At 34.6% G+C, this 22,565-nt stretch overlaps 2 protein-coding genes across 21 annotated transcripts in view; one reads left to right on the plus strand and one right to left on the minus strand.

The window, feature by feature from the left end:
• The window catches only part of LOC143244174 (protein retinal degeneration B-like), a 73,340-nt gene extending 70,614 nt beyond the window's left edge, over window positions 1-2,726 (plus strand). For all 20 annotated transcript variants that reach the window (XR_013024937.1, XR_013024936.1, XM_076488374.1 and 17 more), the window contains one exon: window positions 236-2,726. Coding sequence is in view for 18 of the 20 variants with exons in the window: in XM_076488374.1 (XP_076344489.1) it covers window positions 236-478 (243 nt within the window). In the remaining 2 variants the exon portion in view is untranslated. The remainder of the gene's footprint in view (window positions 1-235) is intronic.
• LOC143244175 (GAS2-like protein pickled eggs) overlaps window positions 1-22,565 on the minus strand; it is a 73,394-nt gene that overhangs the window by 14,608 nt on the left and 36,221 nt on the right. The window lies entirely within an intron of this gene.

Genomic DNA, 22,565 nt, shown 5'->3' on the forward strand with positions numbered 1-22,565 from the left:
ATACCAAATGCAAGTTTTAGTCTATATACGTACATTGCTATTAATATTAAATTTACTGCAATTTCTATATAAAGGTAAGTTTTTAAAGGAATTTCATTTTCTATGGCAGCTTGATTTCAGATGATTATGTTGGCACCTGCACAAGTTATATTACAAATCTAGAGGCAGTGTTTCTAATTCCCGCCATCTTAATAATTTTTTTTAAATGAAACTTTTGAAATAATATGCATTTCAGGTCCTCACTGATGGCTATGCTGCACATCTTAGCAATCTCAAGGCCCATGGTGGTTCCCGCCCTGCCCAAGGTAATGCCCGTATGATTCTCCCAAGAGGTGTGTTTGGTTTGCCATGTCAAGGGGTTGGTAGTCTACGTCAGCGTCACTCTGCAAAACGGACAACTTCTTATCCTTCGTCTGCCCAAATTATAGATTCTAAAACAAGGGCAATTTCATGTAAACCAACCTCCATTAACGTGTAATCTGAAGAAACTTAACCATTTCACAATGAGAAACTATATTACAGTACGTTTTAAAAGTGAGGTGCCACGGAACAGTTCCTTCTCATTACTTGGCCTCCTATCTGACAGTGTATTATGATTTCTTAAGGTGGCATTTGCTCCTTACTTAGAACCCTTAACTGTTATCAGAACTTTTCACTTGGTTGGAAAGTATTTATTCAGTCACATTGTAAAAACTAATACAAGCTTTGTTTTAGGTGGAATCACTTTCACCTCACCAACTAACTTTGAGATCCTACCAAACATTGTCACAAAGTAGGAATCCATTGTTCTGCTACTTAAAAAAAACATCTTGAGAATTGTTTTGTTATGGGTGAATTATTTACTTGCCATTGTCTTTCATAAGCCATTTTTGTCCATTTCTTTATCAGATACATTTCTAATCACACAAAGACTTGCAAGTTTGTTCACAAGAAAACTTCAACAACCATAACTGTTAAGTTCACTGAGACATGTTATTTGATGTCAACTAGCTGTTAACCCTGTATATGTCATCATTACTATATTTTAGTGTTTGAGACTGCTGTAGTAAACTTGTCAGTAGGTTTATTGCATATGGTTCACATCACTTAGGTCAAGCAGATTCTGATGTAAAGGCCAGCAAGAGTTCTAGTATTTATGACAAATAGATATTAAAGTTTGTAAAATTGTTGTATAAACATGTTTTTTGGTACTTCAATAGAAACCAGTAAGGAACAGTTCCTTCTTTACCAAGTAAGTCATGATTAGACTTCTTTCTCCTATTGACTGTTCACATTCCTTAGACCTACTGCTACATTCATTCTATATACAAGAAACAGAAATTTTATTTTGATACAAATTATTCTTTATAACAGCCTTATGATTTTAATATTTGTATCTTAGTATTTCTATTCTCACGGTCTTTTTTTTTTAATAAAAGTTTGTAAAAGTTTCTCTTATTTTAAGTCCAATTTTGGGATTGATAACTGAATTAAGATTTAAATAGTGCAAGAAATTTCTTTTCTGTTCTCAAGTTGTTTAACCTACAGGATACATGTATTTTTATTATAATATTCAGGAGGTTTGAAATTATTTGATCAGCCAACACTTATATATGAGAACAGTCCACTTTGGAAGGCTAAAAATTGCTTGCTCATCAGAACAGAGAAATCTGGTTGTTAATATTGATTGAAATAGTACCAGTTCACAGTAGATATACATAAAACGAATCACAATTTTTATATCTACTTCCAAAAATTATTATTCTAGTCTCAAAGCTATGAAGAAGAGGCAACAACACTATTAACATTATCGAAATATGCTATACACGTTTTTTTTCTGTAAATATGCTTATTGCTTATGAATCACGGACACTTTACTGTTGAAATACCACATAACAATATTCATTGCAACTTTCTGAATTTTATCTTTGATGACTGGATGTAGATCAAAGTTTTGGTTAATGTTCATCCATAAAGTGTAGGATGACTTGGTAAACAGTATCTCAGTCAGCATGACATGAACATGCAGCTTTAATGTTAAGGTTGTCACACAGAAGATTGAAAGATACATTGCCAGCTATGACTTCAAGCAAATCACTCTTCTGCTAAGCTTGTGGTTACCAAAATATCCAGAGGATATATTTTTAACAAGAACAATCACTAGCTACCACTTCTCTTTTTTAACCTAAACTGGGGACAAAAAAGAAAATTCCTTCATGTTATGGTTAGATCTAATAATTATACATTCCTGCATGCATCCTTGTAATTAGAGATTGGTGGTACAGTGTTAGTGCTTTAAAAATCTACTATTACACAGACGTTCTTAAGAAATTTAATTTTAAACTGTTTTTGTCCAAGATTGGTATTAGTGTTCATAGTTTTAGTTCTTTTATATGGTATTTTCAACATATGAGAAACTAAAATCGCTTAGATTTAGAAAAGTTATTTTAGTCGAATGTACGAACAAAACTTAAGTTTAATAAATGAAGTGAAATTAGAGTTGATTGCCACCCACTCAGTCTCTAAGCTAAAACTTTAAAATCAATTGTTTTTTGTTATCATTTTTCTTCATTTTTATAACAAGTTTCAAAAATATGAGAAATATTTATTATGATACGTTTGTAAAGTTTTATGTTGAAAGTACTGGGTTTGTCTTCTCAGTTAAAATAAAAGTTATGGCTGTGTACGTTGTTGACTTTAATAAAAAGTTTAAATTCGGATCAATTAAACTATTTTTACATGTACAATTGAACGAAATATTTTTAATGTGTCTAACTACATAAAAAGGTTTTTCTTTGGTAAAAATTTTAGCCACTGCTTAGTATTTACCCGAGGGCCTGGCATGGCCTAGCGCGTTAAGGCGTGCGACTCGTAATCTGAGGGTCGCGGGTTCGCGCCCGAGTCGCGCCAAACATGCTCGCCCTCCCAGCCGTGAGGGCGTTATAATGTTTCGCTCAGTCCCACTTTTCGTTGGTAAAAGAGTAGCCTAAGAGTTGGCGGTGGGTGGTGATGACTAGCTGCCTTCCCTCTAGTCTTACACTGCTAAATTAGGGACGGCTAGCACAGATAGCCCTCGAGTAGCTTTGTGCGAAATTCCAAAACAAACAAGTATTTACCCTGGTGGAAATATCCCTTCCCCACAAACCATAGGTACTTATGTATAGTCTATAATAATGTTCCCATGCTGAAATAATTTGTAACCACCACTATATTAACACCTACAGTTACAACAGAAAGTGTTCTTACCCCTGCGTTCCGAGTAGTTGTTTGCTCATAACTTAAAAAGTATGACGATTAGACAAATAGACGTATAATATATTATAAATATTATACTAACACACATCTACATAAATTTTTATGTAAATTAAACGACAAATAACCAAAAATAGGAGGAGCAGAAAGTGTTCGTACATTTCAGAACGTGTGAAAAAACTGATGTTCCCGTAAAAATTTTGTTTAGTTTGGCGAATAAACTAGACACTGGGTTCATAGTTATTGGAATTTAGCCAGCAAAAAATGTACATCCGGCAATTTAGCGCCATCTCCGTCATTATCTGCTTGGTCATCATGGCGAACAGAAAACAACTGTCCGGTGATTTAAAAAAACCGAATTATTGTAAACTACAGGTCTCCTGTGTCTCTTTCCGGTATTGCTACACAACTTAATGTGGCGAAATCTACTGTTCAAAGCATAATTGTCAAGTTTAAGCTTACAAGATCAACTACTAACCTCCCTCGTTCCGGACGCCCCACCAAAATTCCAGAGAGAACCAAGAGGAAGGTTCTCAGAAAAGTTAGTAGGAACCCTCGTTTAACACGTAATGACATACAGAAACTGGTAAAGGAAACTGGGGTTAAAGTAAGCACCTCTACAGTTACGAACATGTTACGCTCTTCTGGGTTCAAAGCATGCCGTCCTCGTAGAACTCCATATTTAAAGCCTGTTCATTTAGAAGCACGATTGAGGTATGCAAGAAAGCATGTAGATAAACCCTTTACCTATTGGAAGAGTATTCTTTGGTCAGACGAGACTAAAATCGAGCTTTTCGGCCACAATGATGTTCGCAATATTTTCCGTAAGAAGGGGGAAGGAAATATTCCAAAGAACAACGACCCTACAGTTAAACATGGAGGTGGCTCGATCATGCTATGGGGTTCTTTCAGCTCTTCTGGTGTAGGCAGCCTTCACCGCGTCAACGGAATCATGAAAAAAAAGAAGAGTTCGTTGATATATTATGTACTTATATCAAGAATGATACTCGGAACTTGCGGCTTGGGCGTCGTTGGATCTTCCAGCACGACAATGACCCTAAGCACACATCGAAATATGTGCAATCCTGATTGCAGAGGAACCATATAAGCGTTCTGGAGTGGCCATCGCAGTCACCCGATCTCAACCCAATTGAAAACGTTTCGCATGAGTTGAAGACCAGGGTTCATCAGCATCATCCGAAAAACTTGCAAGAGTTAGAGGCCTTCTGTAAAGAAGAATGGAAGAAAATACCAGTCGAGTACTGTCAAACGATCATGCAGGCCTATGAGGAAAGATTGCGCCAAGTAATTCACCTGAAAGGCTACACAACTGACCATTAAAGTAGACGCACGAACACTTTCTACCCCTCCTATGTTTGGTTATTTGTTTATAAACAGTTTATTTGTCGTTCAATTTACATAAACATTTATGTAGATGTGTGTTAGTATAATATTTATAATATATTATACTTTCATTATCCTAATCGTGATACTTTTTAAGTTATGAGGAAACACTATTCACGACGCAGGGGTACAAACACTTTCTGTCGTAACTGTAGATAAACACATCAGCCTTTTAAGTATGGTTTTTAAGGTTTCTCAATTTCATATTTTATCTCATTGTGTATTGTTACTGGAAGTTTTCAGAGAAAAGAAATAAATGAACACAAGCAGGTTAATACGTGATGATATAAGCTATTGGATATATTAATCTTTATACGTGATTTGGGAATAGCAAGGTCCTTTGACTTTTTTAAATATAGTTTAAATATTACCCCAGTCGAAAAATAAAGTTAATTTAAAATTAAGACAGATGTCACTACTTGTTAAACATCGCCTTTTGAATGAGATTTTAAAACGATCATTCACTGACGTAGAGCCACGATGCGCTTACACTAACCTAGAAAAAGCAGATATATTTGAAGACCTCCTACAAAACACACCATGAACCAGACATGAACACACACTTCTATAATAAAGTCAATAACTTCACTGAACAGAACAAAACCATATACATGCCAAAAACCCAGTAAACACATTAATAAAACCAGAGAAACAAACAGACTGGAGCATTCATCAACTGATAAAAGATACAACAGTAACCGAAGTACTAACAGCTATCAAACACACAAAAACAAAGCTCCTGGAGAAAATGGTGTACAAGCTAAAACATGGTACTCAGAAGTTATATGAACACCTAACAGCTCTATTTAACTTATCATTATAAGCCGGATATATCCCTGTTTCTTGGAAGGAAGCAGTAATATTAATGTTCCAGAAAGAAGGAAAGCCAGCATATAAATCAAACAATTACCGCCCAATAAGTCTAACCAGTTGTATCTGAACAATTTTAGAAAGAATAATTAGTAACCGACTGTTAACATACTTGGAAGTAAATTCAAAATTACCCGAAATTCAAAATGGATTTGGAAAATACAGACCACCTACTCAGATTAACAGAAACAATTACAGACAGTTTTAACAAAAATGAATGCACTGTAACTTACTTTCTTGACATTGAGAAAGCATTTGACACGGTCTGGCATAACGGATTACGCCACAGGTTATCGGATATGGATTTATCCCAGGGAATTATTCGCTGGCTGACTTTCTGGACAATAGAAAGTGTAAATTAGATGTGAATGGAGCCCACTCAAGGTCCTTTTCACCTGGGGCAGGAGTCCCACAGGGAAGGTTAGTTAGCCCTATATTATTTATCATGTATGTGACCAATATGTCACTGTCGGACCTACATTTAGGTTTAACATCACAATTTGCTGACGATGTAGCAGTCTGGAAACGTGCCCCCACTCCTTCAATAGCAGCAACAAACCTCCAACCAGTCCTGAATACTGCCAGAAATATAGAATAAAAATAAATAATCCGAAAACCCAACTAATATTATTCATCAGAGTAAATAAACTGAAAAAAACATCCACCAAAGTTATACATGAACGGATCACTTTTGCAGACTTCTACTTTGGCTAAATTTTTAGGATTAACTTACGATACCAAATTAACGTAGATACAACATATTAACAATATCCTGACTGGAATCTGGAAAAGAGCAAATTATATAAGAAGTTTGCCAGGTAAAAATCAAAGTACATCACCTGATAATATAATAAAAATCTGCAAAACATACATTAGACCTATAATAGAATACCTATGTCCAGCCTTTATAAACATAACACAAAAACAATTACAGAAACTACAAAAATTCAATCCTAACCTCAGCCTATAAAGTACCACGTAGTACTTCATCCACATTCGTGCAAAAGTATGCAAACATAGAGACAGTATCTGTAAGATTCTTGTATAATGCACTAAACTATTTTAATAAAAATTGGCATAAAATGATTTATTATGTGATCTACATACATGATGAACATAGTTCTAAGTACCCCTCTCCTATGAATATATATTTAATAAATATAAATCAAGCTGGCCACCATGCACTAGACACTTGAAACTAGTATAATATTCTTTTTGTTTTTATAAATATATAGAAGAAAATTAAAAAGGGAATAAAAGAGGAAGAATGGAAAAAGGGGGGGAAATCAAGACAATACATGGACGTTGCCTTGAAAAGGGATGGAGTACTGTGGGATACTCTGGCCCAAAAGCACTACAACAACAACATAATAGTAGCCGACATGAAAGCTAAGGATGGAGGAAGAGGTCTTGTGCACCTGACCCTTTTGGGTATTTAAAAATTCAACATACCCAAATACCCACAAAGAAGAAGACACGATGCTCATTCGTGTGATTCAATAACTAAGACAACCATGGACTCATGCTAAGTAACAAGCACGAACATTAACTAAACATCAAGAGGATCTACTTTTGTAATACTTGATTAACTTCGCCCATTAAAAGGAAGAGTCACAGTGATAAATGGATTACTTAAGAAGCAGCCTTCTAACAGTGATGCCAGTCAAGGTTATGTACGACTATGGAAGCCGTAAACCACTTCAAATTTCGGTACAACGGTGAGGGGTAAGACATAAGTAAATGGGGAATCAGCCTGACTCATACCGTGAAGGTGACCCTTATTAATATACACGAATATATAAGGAACTTATATGCAGTCCTAACTCTCGCTTTACATAATTAAAAAGCTACAAGGAGCTGTGAGAAGTGGGTGAACATGACAGTGGCGAATATTTCACACAAGATAACGTGTGCAGCTGAGAGAAAGCGGCCTTCCACGTGTGTAAATACAAATTAAGTACCGAAATTCTTGTCTACTTGGATCAAAACTAATAAACCAACCAAAACAGCTGATTACATTTTTTTATTGTTACTACTGTAAATTATAAAGATTCAAATTCATTGTTTCTTTAGTTCAATACCCTTCTGGTTTACGAAAGCTTCAGCCGTAAGCCTAATGATATTTTACAAGGATTTAGCCACCTGAGGAAGGTTTTGTTTTCTAAGCTACCGATGATAGTTACAACTAATACAGTTAATGTAACTTATAAATTATGAACTACATAAAATTACGCGAGATTTTACTGCCAGTATATATATTTGGTCAGCTCGGTTGTAATGGTTATTTGTTTACCCCAACAGTTTTATAAAAAAAATGATAAACAACCCAATCAGGAACCTTTCTGGTACAAATATAGCCACCACTAATTTTTGGCAGCATCGCCGACTGCAGCGAATCAAACTAATTTCAAACAGTAGGATTGACTGTCACTCTTCTAACTCACTCGCAGCTGAAAGTTCCGAGCTTGTTTGATGGTGTCAGTGTTCGAGTCTAGGACCCTCGAGGTCGATACGCTAACTATCCAACTCTCGCTCGATCTTTGTTCCAAAGTAATAGTTTCACGTCTACTAAACGATGAATAAACATAAAAAGAATCAACGTTCCTATTGTTAAGCTAAAGTATTGGTTTCTTACTTCTCGTCGTATTGCTCCGATCTCGGAGCATGCAAACGTTAAGGGTGTTCAACTAATCAGATAAAATAAATATTACAAGAAATCAGATGAACATCACAACCTTAAAATTAACTTAATTTTAATGGTGTTTTTAAAACGAAAAGCTAAAAGTTAAAACCATTGTCAAACAGAATAATTAGTTTTTATCCCTTCCAAATGTGAAATGTGATTTTACACAACTGTTACTTTACCATAAGTGGAAAAGTAGTACCTGTGAAAATGCAAAGTGAGAACTATAGATAAAAGCCACAATTTTATGGTTTCGCCTTTCCCTTTAAGGAGTTATGGTACTATTTTTGTTATTATTACTGTGTTTGTTAAATTTCATGTACGATTATCATGTATTACACCTGGCTTCATTGTTAGGGCGCTCGACTCGCAATCTACGGGTCGCGGGCTCCAATTCCCGTCATCAAACATACTAGTCTTTTTGGCCGAAGGGGCGTTATAACCTTACAGTCAAGTCCATTATTCGTTGGTAAAGAGTTGACAGTGAGCGATGTTGATTAACTGCCTTCTATTTAGTCTATGTCACTTTAAAATTAGGGACGGCTAGCGAAGATAACCCTCGAATACCTTTATGCACAATTCAAACAAACCGTATATAGTGATTAGAGTTGGAATAGAACGTTTCATTCTTCAGATGATTTAAAAAGATGTAAACTAAGATCGAACTGGGTTCGAACCCATATCGGATAATCTAATCAATAGAATCATCGGTACAAGCTTGTCACAGCATCGATGATCGGTTAACAGTTTTACTAAGATGACAGATAAAACGTTGTCGTTACTTGCCATTTTCCATGATTGAAAACGAAAACTATAAATGTGTTAGCACTATTTTATGTGGTTAAATACTCAGACTTTGTACATGCATACATATAAGCAACAGAAAACACGAGTGTCACAGTCGCTATCCATTGCAATGTAAATGCTCGAGACATGTAGGCTCGCATTTGATTTACCTGCTTTTTTTTAAACTTGTTTTGTTTTTAAGATCATTTCCAATTAAGCTTGTGACCTCATATTCTACTTTATGCAAATACACTGTCGAAGAATCAGTAATGGTCGCCCCGATTTTATTTATAACGTCATTACTCTATAGTGGTACTCTCAATAATTACTTACGTGGGAACCTCGACGTTTCCATGAAGGTCCAGGAACTCATGTCCCGACACCTGGTGAGCGTAAATTATTACCTTCCTTCAACTTCCGTGTATGTATTTATATCTGTAGCTTTAATAAATATTACAGCGTGCATACAAACATATTCGTCACACGAGTGAAAATGGCGGTCGTCCTCTAGCGAAGGTTAAGTGAAACGCAATTTAGAGTAACAGCATTCAACAAATAACAGTTATTTTGAATATTCTTTCACAGCTGCAGAAGGGTTTGTTTGTTTGTTTGTTTTGAATTTCGCGCAAAGCTACACGAAAGCTATCTGCGTTAGCCATCCCTACTTTAGCAGTCAGTTTAAGATTAGAAAGAAAGCAGCTAGTCATCACTCTTGGGCTACCCTTTTACCCACGAACAGTGGGATTGACCATCACATTATGACGCCGCCACGACTGAAAGTGCGAGTATGTTTGGTGTGACGGGGATTCGAACACGCGACCCTCAGATTATGAGTCGCGCGCCCTCACCACCTGGCCATGCCGGACTCTGCACAAGGGCCATCAGACCTAACCGTCCTTAATGTTGAGCTGTTAAAGTAAATTAAAAGACACTCACCGTTAATTATTGGGACCTTCTAATTGAATAGTGGTGTATAACACACCCAAGGTCCACCAGAAGGCGGAGAGCAATTCTGTAGCAACATGATGCGAACCATGAATCCTCGGATTCACCGTTCGGGCATGAAAAACATTAAACTATGCCCCCTTCCCCCCAATATACGTGGATAACAAAGATTAGTAATTTCAAATTGTAAGTTGTTCCAGGGTTTTTGCTACGACAGTGTTTAATATGGATTTAGAGATCCGTCTTGTGTAATTCATGAGATAGTATGAAGAGATTGGGTCGTATTATATACGAAATAATACAGAACCATGCTGCTGTTGTTAGAAAGCAAGCTGACCTATGACAACAAATAAAGATTATTGTTAAAAATGAGTTTAATTCTAGGAATAAACGACCTTATAACACCAAAATGTTTTTATTTAATTAGACAATCAATGCTTCGCTTTACATCTTCGTGAAAAGCATTTTACTGAAACATAAATCAAATGGTTTATTCCTATAATTGAACTGTTGGGTTTTAGAAGTACAAAACACTTGTACATAAACACAACTATAATTTGACTACTGGGCTCTAAAAAACAAAACATTTAAGCCATTTGAAGCTTTGTAGTGTCAGTTTCAGTTTGTGTTTTAGTGAAACGCTCTCAAAGAAATTGTAAAGCGAAACGCTGGGTGTCTAATTAAATAAAAATAACATTTTGGTGTTATATAAGGTCGTTTATTGCGAGTAGTAATGTGTATACTATACACCAATATGCACTAACGAAAGTAAATAAAAAAATGACTGTTTCTGTTAAAAGTAATCTTTCTTAGAAAATGACCATTTTGTACCCGTTTATAAATTGTTCGTTAGAACTCTACACAATGGCACTGCTTCGATACGCGCCAACGACGTTTATCGAAACCTGAATTCGAGTGTTATAAGCCTTCAAACTTAACGCTAAGTCGCTTAGCGTTAAGTCAACCACTTTGTTGTTCTTCAAATATCGCTAACTTATTTTTCTTCCTTTCTTTTAGTCTACTGTGCAGCATTGCGCTCAAACAAACTGTTGCCAAATATAAGTTGTTGTTAAAAGTTAAAATTCTTTTAAAGCTTTGGCAACAAATGAAAACCACTGTTAGAAAACAGTGGCCGAGCTCCACTGACAAATAGAAATCATTGTAAGAAATAAAGAAACCCGAGCACTGACGACAAATAAAAACCTTTAGAAAATAGATTACCGAATCTTTTTCGACAAATGAAAATCATTGTAGCAACAAAAAAGACATTTGATTTCTATGTTTAAAAAATTGTTGTAATGGTTGTGTTCTTAAACTTGGAACATTGTATAAAACATGAGATATCCAAGGTTAAAGTATTCCTGCCGGGTATACACAAGACTTATAGAAATTTTAGCATTACAAGGTCGAGTTTATTTTGTATCACAAAGAAATGTCATGACAAAATATCATTGACTGTAAAAATAAAATCATATAGCTAGTGGTTGCACGTATATGGATCAATTATTTCAAACGTTCGTTCGTTGGGCCTCCAGTAGGCTAGAACCTTGAAGAATATCAAGGTAGTTGTGATTTGCGAGTAAAGATACCTTATTTCTAAAAAAAATGTTTGTTCTCGGATTACAAACACTAACAATGCTGGAATAGTGTTAATATATTAGTGAAAAATCAACATTCATCACAAGGTGAAAAAAAAGACTGAAACTGATTATAGCGCGAGTATTTTTAACTGATATTCATATTTGGGCAAGCAGGACTCAACCTGAGGGTTGTAAGTTCGAATCCCTGTTACACCAAACATGCTCGCCCTTTCAGCTGTGTTGGGCGTTATTATACGACAATCAATCCCATTATTCGTTGGTAAAATAGTAGTCTAAGAGTTGGCGGTGGGTGGTGAGGACTAGCTGGCTTTCTCTTGTCTTCTGCTAAATTAGGGATGACTAGGACAGATAGCCCTCGTGTAGCTTTTCGCGAAATTCAAAAGAAACAAACTGTTCGTATTTAGCAAGGGACAAACTACACCAACTAAACTAATTAATTTAAACACACTAACAGTAACTTAGTTGTAAGTACAATGATTACAACGTTTTAACCCATTTTGTTGTGTGACAAATCACCTTACCTCATGAAGACTCGATACGATGGATCGAAACCTTAAAATTATTAACATCATAATTTAAATTCTCTAAATGCTACTGTTATGGTTTGTTTAGAGTTAAGCACAAAACTACATAATGGGCTATCTGTGCTCTGTCCACCACGGGTATCGAAACCCGGTTTTTAGCGGTGCGGATACGCAGACATGCCGCTGTGCCACCGGGGGACTACTGATAGTGTTTTCGAATTACTTACCATTCTCTGTAAAAGAAGTGTATTGTTTTTGTTGTTTTTTTAATTTTGCGCAAAAGCTACTAGAGGACTATCTGCGCTAGAAGTGTCTATACGAAACGGAACTGAATTTCATAAAGCTGCGTGAAAATACCTAATTTCAAAGAGCATTTGCGTGCTCGTCTATTGATAATTTATGTTCAATGGATAAAGCGCAAAATGGGGATTGTTCTTAAGAAATATATCGAGATACACGTTTGTGTGTTGTGGGGATATTTCTTCTCTCGATGACGAAAATTGCTAAAAACTGAAAATAATTCGACGTAAAGATCAAATAAGTTGCCCCCCGCTAGTACAGCGGTATGTCTACGGATTTACAACGCTAAAATCAGGGGTTCGATTCCCCTCGGTGGGATCAGCAGATAGCCCAATGTGGCTTTGCTATAAGAAAACACACAAACACACATCAAATAAGTTCTACACACATTTGAGAAATTATCAAAGTTTGTTACTAAAACTACTTTTATTATTAATAAAAAAATACAACTGTTAAATGTTAAAATAATAGACCTACAACAAGATCATAAATCATTACATCGATTGTGCTTAAATAACAAACTTTAACATGGTTTTATTAATAAACATTTAAAAAACCTAAGAAATCGGTTGGACTATAAAAAATTATTCAAACCAAGTGTATTTCAGTCAGTTCACTTTTTATCCTTTGTATGAATTTAGGTAATAAATAACATAACCTAATATTTGCACCACAAAAAAAAAAACAAATTAAACGTTACACAATAACCATCTTCAGTTAAGGCTTACATAACAAGCTTGACTTGCACTATACGTAACAACGAACTCAGTTTTAAGCCTTACTTAACAACAGCTACATGTACGAAAGCCAAATACAAGGTTTCAATGCAGATTTTGACTTGTTTCTAAATACATTTGGTTACAAGATGAAACTTTTAGTTGTTAAGTGAAAATACACACACGTGCCTTGTGCTGTTACAGATTTTGACTCAAAATCTGATCCAAATCATAACATCCACTGGATAAACTAGCAACAGGTTTATTAATATTTATATAAACACAAAACGTTTCTTGATAAATTATGTCCATATTTAAAGGTTTGGCATGGCCTAGCGCGTTAAGGCGTAATCTGAGGGTCGCGGGTTCGCGCCAAACATGCTAGCCCTTTCAGCCGTGGGGACGTTATAATGTGACGGTCAATCCTACTATTCGTTGGTAAAAGAGTAGCGCAAGAGTTGGCGGTGGGTGGTGATGACTAGCTGCCTTCCCTCTAGTCTTACACTGCTAAATTAGGGACGGCTATCACAGATAGCCCTCGAGTTGCTTTGTGCGAAATTCCAAAACAAACAAACCATATTTAAAATTAGTGAGAAACTTTGAAAAAGAAAATATGTTTTTTATGTCGGGTTTTGTTTCATACAATCAAAAAGATAAATGTATTACAATTGATTCTATAAGATACATATATATATATAAGCCGTAAAGGTGATACGTTGGTTTAAATAAGAATATTTTTATTTGTTGTGTAAAAATCGTTTATTTCTTAACTTATATCAAAATGATCGTATAAACTGTTACGTCGGTGAGAATATTATATCCCACTATATTTCGAGACACTTCTGTTGTTTTTTAAGAAGTCAGAATAATTACGAAAGCAAACAAGTTAACTCTTTCTATTTTTTCTAAAGAACAAATAAAACCTTTTTAGACCGCCATGTCTCCAACAGTTTCACCATTTGCTTTTCTTACGGACCGAAGTCAACGTACATTGTAATTATGGTACCCATCAAGCCGCAGATAAGTCGAGAACTTCAGATAGTCGCTATGGTAAGCCATATATTACTCACTGTTAAATTATACAGCCCTCTAGATAAACTAGGTATGATTTACCTGAGGGAAACCTATTTTTAAGAAACATGCGTGTTTTTATAGTGAAAAATACTAGTTCCTTCTTATACTTTCAAAACAAATAAAACAGAAATAATGGATTGTTTTGAAAACCATATAAGCAAACTGACAAAGTTAATTACATGTTGACGATGAAGATTTAACATTGGTCTTTTATTTACAAAGTTTGGTTAGGCGTATGATTCGCACTGCACATTCGTCACTGTCAGTCATTTTGAAAAATGAGTATCTGATTGCCCTTCCTGGAGCTTACCCGATTTGGTTCCCATCTTACTCCGTCTAACAACGTAAGAAGAAAAAAAAAAGGATATTTTAGTCTATTGTTTTTTGTTTCTCTGAAACTTGAATTCTGGCTTAAATTTCAAATGTGTTTGTTTGCTTAGAAGTTGTAAGGAAGAAGAGGACGTATTTATTTGGTGAAAAATATATCAAATTCAAAATATGTAGAAAATTGAGTAATTCCATTATGTAGAATTTTCTTAATATAAAACAAGTTTTGAATCCCGTGTATACCAGTTAATAACTACTTCTCTTATACATTTCTTTTTTAACTTAACACAAATTCACTCGAGAACTATGGGTTAGCTAGCCCTCAATTACCGACAGAATAGAGAGACAGTCAACTTTCGCTACTGCCTTGGGCCCGAGTTGGACCTTTTGAAGCCCTCCATGCCATTGCGTGGGTTGCACATCCTCTAAACCCAACATAAACAGCAGCCAATATTTTGGTTATTCTTTTACCAACGAATAATGGGATTAACCGTAACATTATAACGCCCCACGATTGAAAAAGCGAGTTTATTAAAAATATTCATTGGAAAAAATTAAAAATCGGCGTTTAATTTTACGTTACTTATACTAAATATTTAGTAATTGAAGTTTAACCTTATATTTATCGGTGATGACCGTGTGAAATTGATCTGTTTTTAAAACAAGTAACTTTATTATTTTGTTCAAAACTGTTGATTTTTCGCTTATGTTAAAGGATCCATAACAACATATATTACACACACACAATGTAAACAAAAAATACCATAGGTTTTCCATTATTATTATTATTATTATAAGTCCTCCAGTTCCCTTTCTATTTTACGTAAAAAAATGAACAGTTTCATTCAGTTTTGGGGTAGTTTTTATATCAGTGTTGTAACATGTAAATACACAAAATACTAAATATGATGTAATATTAATATGGACCCGATCGGTAGTGTAAGATATAAAAACGAGTGCGTAATTTGAGGGTTAAGCAAACTTCAATACACCGTGTAACGAATTTTGTTATACATTTTAGTATCTACGTTTGTTTCAGTTTGATGCATGTGACATATACTGTTGGATGTGTATTGCGCAACTCCCATTTGTTGTCAAAATTTGTAGATTTTCAAGAGTAAGAATCAACAAAATATGTTTTACGAAAACACTAGCGTATCTTTGAATGTTGTTGAACGCTCGAAAATCTCGCCTAGCCGAGAAACAGCAATATAATATTGTTGGTCAGCTACAGTCAATATATTACAAGCCTCGGAGGCTATAACTGATTAATGCTTATTAATAGGAAAACTAAATTTGACCAGGAACGTTTATAGATTTTGAACATTATAAACCGTTTAACTTTAGTGACTTAACTTCGGAAGTTAGTATTTCTACGAGGGCATTAAATATCTTAAACGGTAAAAAGTCAGCTTATAAGCGGCGTGAAGCCAGCCAAGCTAGATAACGTAAGCGAGATGCAACAACATCAACCTCGAATTAATTTGCTCGTCGTGGACTCGGACCGTTAATAAAACATTCAGTTCTAGACCAGATAGAAGACTCAGTATAGTTTGCAAGATTGTAAAACTCGTGTATATAAACCAATATTTTTAATAACTATTTGTAATAACAATTATTAAAAATTTATTGTTTGTATATTGTGCGTATCAATCTTATAGACAAATATAAATTTGATACGTATTAACATTAACTTCCAAATTAAAATTTCTGGCTTTTTGAAATCTTAATACGTAGCATAATAAATCAAGAGACTCATCCGACATAAATTATTATAATACATAACAGCCATGGCGATTACATTCGGGTAAAGAGGCTGTCAGCAACCTCACAGAACACCCATACTAACATTTGTACAAGTCTGCGCATAGGAAATTCTGATCGTAGAGATGGTTAAGGGGCGTTAGTAGTGGGCAAGTAAAAAAGCTCACTGGACCTCGAGAGCCTGCGGCTAGGTAATTGTTGTTTTTTTCGTGTTATTTCAGTCAGTCCACTTTTGTCATCGTTTTCTGTAAAATACTAATATTAGTCCCAGTGCAGTCAGCCTGCTTTCACTGTTGTCAAGGTAACTATAAACCGCGAGTTCATTAGAGATCAAAGGTGAGCAGGATTTTGGTGAAATCTTACACCTGTTTCTGGAAGAACCTGTAATGACCACAAATGGACGTTGGTCATCGAGCAGGAACGAGTGTTCAAGGTTTTTTTGCATCAAAAATTGACCTTATAATCCGGAACATCCTGATCAGCCGGATGCGAGTGTGGTAGAGTATGAAACACTTTCATGTCCGCCGAGTACGAGATACTGTATGCTGCACACGATTAAAACCTCAAGAAATTCCTGCACAACTTTGGCTTGAGGATGTGATGACTTAGTTTTTTTACTTTGGAATCTATCGACTTGGTTTCAGTTTGTGACACATCAGCCTTGATGTGGGAGTGGAAGTACATTAATTCCACCTTTTAATTTCATTCTAGCTGAAAAGTTGTTGTTTTTTTGAGGAGTTGGAAAGACTCTCGACCGAAAGTCTAATCCCCTAAATGATCAAAAGATTAAAAATCCAGCAAGAAAGTTTGAATCTCCGAAGTTCTAAATAAAATAATTTACAGCGTTGGCAGAAATCATAGTATCTCGATTCTATTGTTTATTAGATAACAGTTTATCTCCACAAAACAAATCTAGTCGGTCATATAGATAAGACCCGGGCATGGCCAGATGGTTAGGGCACTTGACTCGTAATCTGAGGGTCGCGGGTTCAAATCCCTATCACATCAAACATGCTCGCCCTTTCAGTCGTGGGGGCGTTATAATGTCACGGTCAATCCAACTATTAGTTGGTAAAAGAGTAGCCCAAGTGTTGATGGTGGGTGGTGATGACTATAGCTGCATTTCCTCTAGCCTTGCAGTGTTAAGGGATGGCTAGCGCAGATAGCCCTCGTGTAGCTTTGGGAGAAATAAAAAAACAAACAGAATTTATTTTGACAGCTGTGAAGAACGGTAAAGATAAGTTATTCAATATCACTTGTTATACTGCTAAGAAAGAGGTCAAAGTTCGTTACGTCTTACTTGTGATATTTGTGCAAGAATCGTATACAAAACTGGGCAACTACGTTAATAAATATTACTAAAAGTTAGATGTCAAAAAGGCTGCACAGTTTTACTTGTTTTCTCAAATATAAAGTTTCAGATATTAAAACAAAGACTTCATAACTTAAAAGAATATATAGTTTTTCATGAAAATGAAGTAAGCGAGATGAAATAATTAATTACTGAACTCCAAATACGTTTTATAAAACATCCAGAAACAATTTCTTAAATAAGTAAAATAACTACCAAGTTTTTTTAAATTTTGGGTACGAATTTACAGCTCAAAATGATGACTACCAAATCAAAGTTAATTACATATTTTATCCAAACAGTTGACAGAATCTACAAGCTTCCTCAGCCTTTTCATACTAGCAATGTTTGTTTTTAAAACAAAATTACATAACAGGCACACAACGAAAATTCAAGCCCCGGATTTTAGCCCTGTAAATGTATCGATGATAGACAGGGGACAGGGACTGTAAATGTCCAGTTTTCATAAAAAATAATTATTTTCAATAAAAGTGTTATATTTGACAATATTTCTCATTGAATTTTCCAAACTTCAACCGAGAATCAATTGCAAACATTAAAAAGACAGTCAAGTGTTTGATCTGACGGGAGAATGGTTTATTTCAATTGGTACCAGAATAAAAATACCAATCGCCCAAGTAATAGCAATAAATTTATGGTCTAACTCCTATGTTGTTCCGTGTAAAAACTGTGTACTTATGGAATTTATTTGTTACTGTTAAATTATGCATGTTTATAGAAAATCTAAGAAGTTTTCAAAAACGTGAGAGAAAAAGGTTCGAGGAATGAGCTTTCGAAGTCTAGACTTTTTGAAACCTAGTTTTTTGTTATTCTGGAGATGGAATTTATCAGCTATATGGCACGTGGACTAAACGATCAGGTTAAACCCCACGGATTCCAGTACCTAGTTTTGAACTATTAATCAGAGAGGAAACAATCAATCCACTTGGATTGATTCGTTTTTTGTTTTGCAAGTTATAGACGTTTGTAACGTGTGAAATAAGGGCTAATAACACAACTGCGCTTCTCTAACGATTTCCGAATTCGAATAACAATTATTATAGTGTGAAAGACTTTTGATGGTTAAGTACGATATAATTAATTATATTTGTTATAAGACAATTAGTATTAGAATATCAATGTATTCCAAACATTACACTGTTTAATCGGTTCCTTAAGGTTTTTCTTAAAAGAAGAGTGTGGAACAACATCTCTACCAAACATCGACATCATTAACGATTGGTTTCGTTCAATTTAGAGCACGCGAAGCCAAATGATGGTCAGAACACTATTTATTAACCACTTCTCAGAATAACAATTATAGTGTGAAAGCCTATTACTGAAAGAGCTAGTCTATATTAATATTTGTTACAAAACAATGCTGTTACGTTTACCATGCTTTTTAAAAAGTGTAACAAAATGCGTAGTTGATTGTAGATACGGCGGATGTGTCATATGGTATGGTAGAAATATTTAGTATTAATATTATCGGACGTTCTCAAAAAATGTCCCAAGTGACAGAATAAAGAATGTAGTGTTTCAAATAAATAAACCTTGCGACAAGAATAATAAAAAAAAAGTTTAGAATCTCGCCAGAAGACGGAAAAACGTTTCTAGTAATTTATTTACTCATGATGTATTTTCACATCTAATAGTGTATGAAAATTGTTACGAAACAAAAAAGAAGTGTTTTAAGACCTCACATTTTTATTACTCAAAATAAAAAAGAAATCTTATTTTCATTCTAACCACTATATTTGAAACTGTGAAAAATTCGTTAATATTGTTGTCTTGCTTTCCCGTGTTTTGTTGAACTTCATCCATTCCTGTTACCTCCATCATTACTTCCACCACGCCCATCTATTCCTATCAACCTTGACAAAATAATCTTAAGCCTAGTTAGTGCAAAAACAAATTCTATACTTCTATGGCTTCCAACACCCTCTCTTTAGTACTTATTCCAGAATGACGACAATTAGAGCTACAAATACTTACCTTGATAGTTCAGTAATAATTAATTAAATACGTAAATTCCTATGTCGACCAAACTTATTAGCATATATTCTGTGTAAACACTACTACTCACACAATCCCACTCCAACAGATTTACTAAACATATCACTTTCAAAGCCGTCTGGTTATTTACAAAATTTTGAAAGACCTAGCGTCCTCTATATGATTTCAGAAAGGTAATAATTTTATTTATCAAAACGTATTATTAACGTGTTGCAACATTGTTATAAACAAACTTGTAAAATATGATATCCCAATCCTTATATCCATTATTCTAAAATTTATTTTCCAGTAATTGAACATTACCTATAAAAATTTATATTATTACATATAATCGAATATATGTTTAATTGTATGTATTCTCTTTGATGTACATACGGGACTACACTGCTTTAGGTTGGTAGAACAAATGTGAGTTTGATTTGAAGTTCGCAAAGTTACGTAAGGACTATCTGCGCTAGTCGTCTCTAATTTAGCAGTGAAAAACAGAGGGAAGGCAGCTAGTCATCACAAACCACAATCATATCTTGGGTTAATTTTTTACTAACCAAGAGGGGATTGAATGTTACATTTCAACGCCCTACTGGCTGAAAGAGCATATTTAGCAAGAATTAAAGCCCGCGACCCACAGATTGCGAGTCAACCACCCTAATCACATGGCCACACCAGACCATCAAATATGAGAAAGCTTTTTAAACATTTTTTTTTAAGAAAGACTAACTGCATATTATAATCACGGGAATTTGTAGTTCCAATTACTATAATTTTAAGATAATGGTTTAAATGGCGTAGGTTAGAAATCAAACAAATGTAAAAATATAGGGTGGTTTATTTCTGTTAATAAGTTATTGTAACAAATGCCTCTTATGTCAAAATGTTAGAGTGGCTGCCTTCCTACAACTGGCTACAGACAGATAGTGAAAGTCAATAAGTAGCAGTAGAGACTTTGTAGGTTAAAGCTGTCAACTACTAACCCCTCTTTTTGACCTTCCGTAGAGGCTACCTAGTTTAACGTTTGAGTCTGAATTATGTCTGATGGATGGAATGTTCCAAACGCTTTTAAGTGCTATTACTACAGACATTTTCGGTTATGGATTAATAAATAATGAAAAGTACTGACAGTAGACGGAATATTAAACTTTTTTAAGGTTAGAATCTTATAATAGGCATTTCGGTTTTAGTTATTATACTAATGTCCATCATTGGTATATATTAGTGCTGACTTGATGGCTTATAAACAGTTATATAATTTGTAGTATTAGAACTGCTTACTTTATACACGTGATTCACATTGTAGCAGCAGTTTGAGTCTTTTGTACACTCAGTCTTTCATTTATTCAAAAAACAATTTGGATCATACAAAATTTTTAGGCATTGGAATCACAAGATTAGCATACGACTTTTCACTGTCTTGCGATAAGAAGTTGTCACAAACAGAGATTGATTAAATCATCAAATGATTGGAGTGACGCAAAGCCATTAGAGTACTTTACAATACAACACTTCCAAACAACATTTTTCTTTCGTCCCCTACAAAGATAGCGCATTTATTCACATTATTAAACAAAGTTAGTAAGAATTGTGAAAAAGTCTTTTTTAATCTAAAAAGACACTTTTGTGATGTGTAAAAGTTCTTATTAATAGCTTTACGTGATAATTTTGCTTTTCAATAACGTCAAGGTGTTTCGTTTTGTTACAACATAATTAACTTAGGTGAGATTAAACTTTAAGAGAAAAAGTCCGAACTAGTTGGGCCCAGCGTAGTCACGTGATTAAGGCACTCAACTCGTAATCTGAAGGTCACGGGTTCGAATCCCTGTCACACCAAACACCGTGGGGGCGTTGTAATATTACAATCAATCCGACTATTTGTTGGTAAAATAGTAGCTCAAGAGTTGGCGGTGGATTGTGATGATCAGCTGCTTTGCCTCTAGTCTTACATCTAAATTAGGGACTACTAGCGCAGATAGCCCTCGTGTAGCTTTGCGCGAAATTCAAAAACAAATAAACAAACCAAACTAGTTGAAAGTGTAAATGAAGATTTTTCTTCTAGAACTTTGTGCGAGTAGTTATTGCGAAAAATTAATTATTTTAAGACACTAAATTAAAGGTTAGTTTTTCATGTTGTCTTCTTGAGACAATCCACACAAGGCTTTACTTTCAGTACCATACATTTTAATTTTATTTTCTGGGCATAAATACTAAAAAAAAAAATTACATCAAATTTACGTCTTCGAAGCAGCCACCTGAAGTTTACATTATAAAATAAAATGAAAAATTGGACGTTCAACTGATTATATCTGAAACCTTTACAACTTAAAACAGATTATAAATTAAATTTCTGTGTTAATTATTATTAGTCTTAACGGTTCCTAACTGGCCGTAGAAAGTATTTCTGAAGGTTTGGTATAACATTCATATAAAAATAGAACATTTATAAATGTTCCATAAGTCTTTTAACGTTTTTGAAAATGTTGTGTATATTTTGGGAAAAGAAGCATTTCTTATATAGTTTTATAAGCTATTTTGTACTTTTCTTTAAAATATGTTTTAAAATTGGAATAATATTTATAGTTTACTACAGATATCAGCACAAGGTATACAACGTTTCTTCAATATTATTGGCAAGCGGAATGTACTTTAAAACATTTTAAACATAGGACAAAGGGATGATTTAAAAAAATATATATATTTATAACTGACTTATAAACACATAACCCGTCTCATGATATAACAAATTCAAGAACAAGTATAAAAACGTAAAGGTAATCCATTTAAGATACATTTATTAATTCATTAAAAACATACGAGGGCTGTTCAAAATATACGCGGACTGTTTGAATTGCGCGGCTCCAGTTGGTTCCAGGGGAATCCGCTTGGTGTCGCTAGGTTTGCACAGATCAGTTGATTACGACGCCATTTCCCGATTGCAGATATCTTCATTTGTGTATTAGCTATGCGGTTTTAAGTGAAGTG

This window comes from Tachypleus tridentatus, chromosome 2 (genome assembly GCF_004210375.1).
Source record: "Tachypleus tridentatus isolate NWPU-2018 chromosome 2, ASM421037v1, whole genome shotgun sequence".
Taxonomy (NCBI): Eukaryota; Metazoa; Arthropoda; class Merostomata; order Xiphosura; family Limulidae; genus Tachypleus; species Tachypleus tridentatus.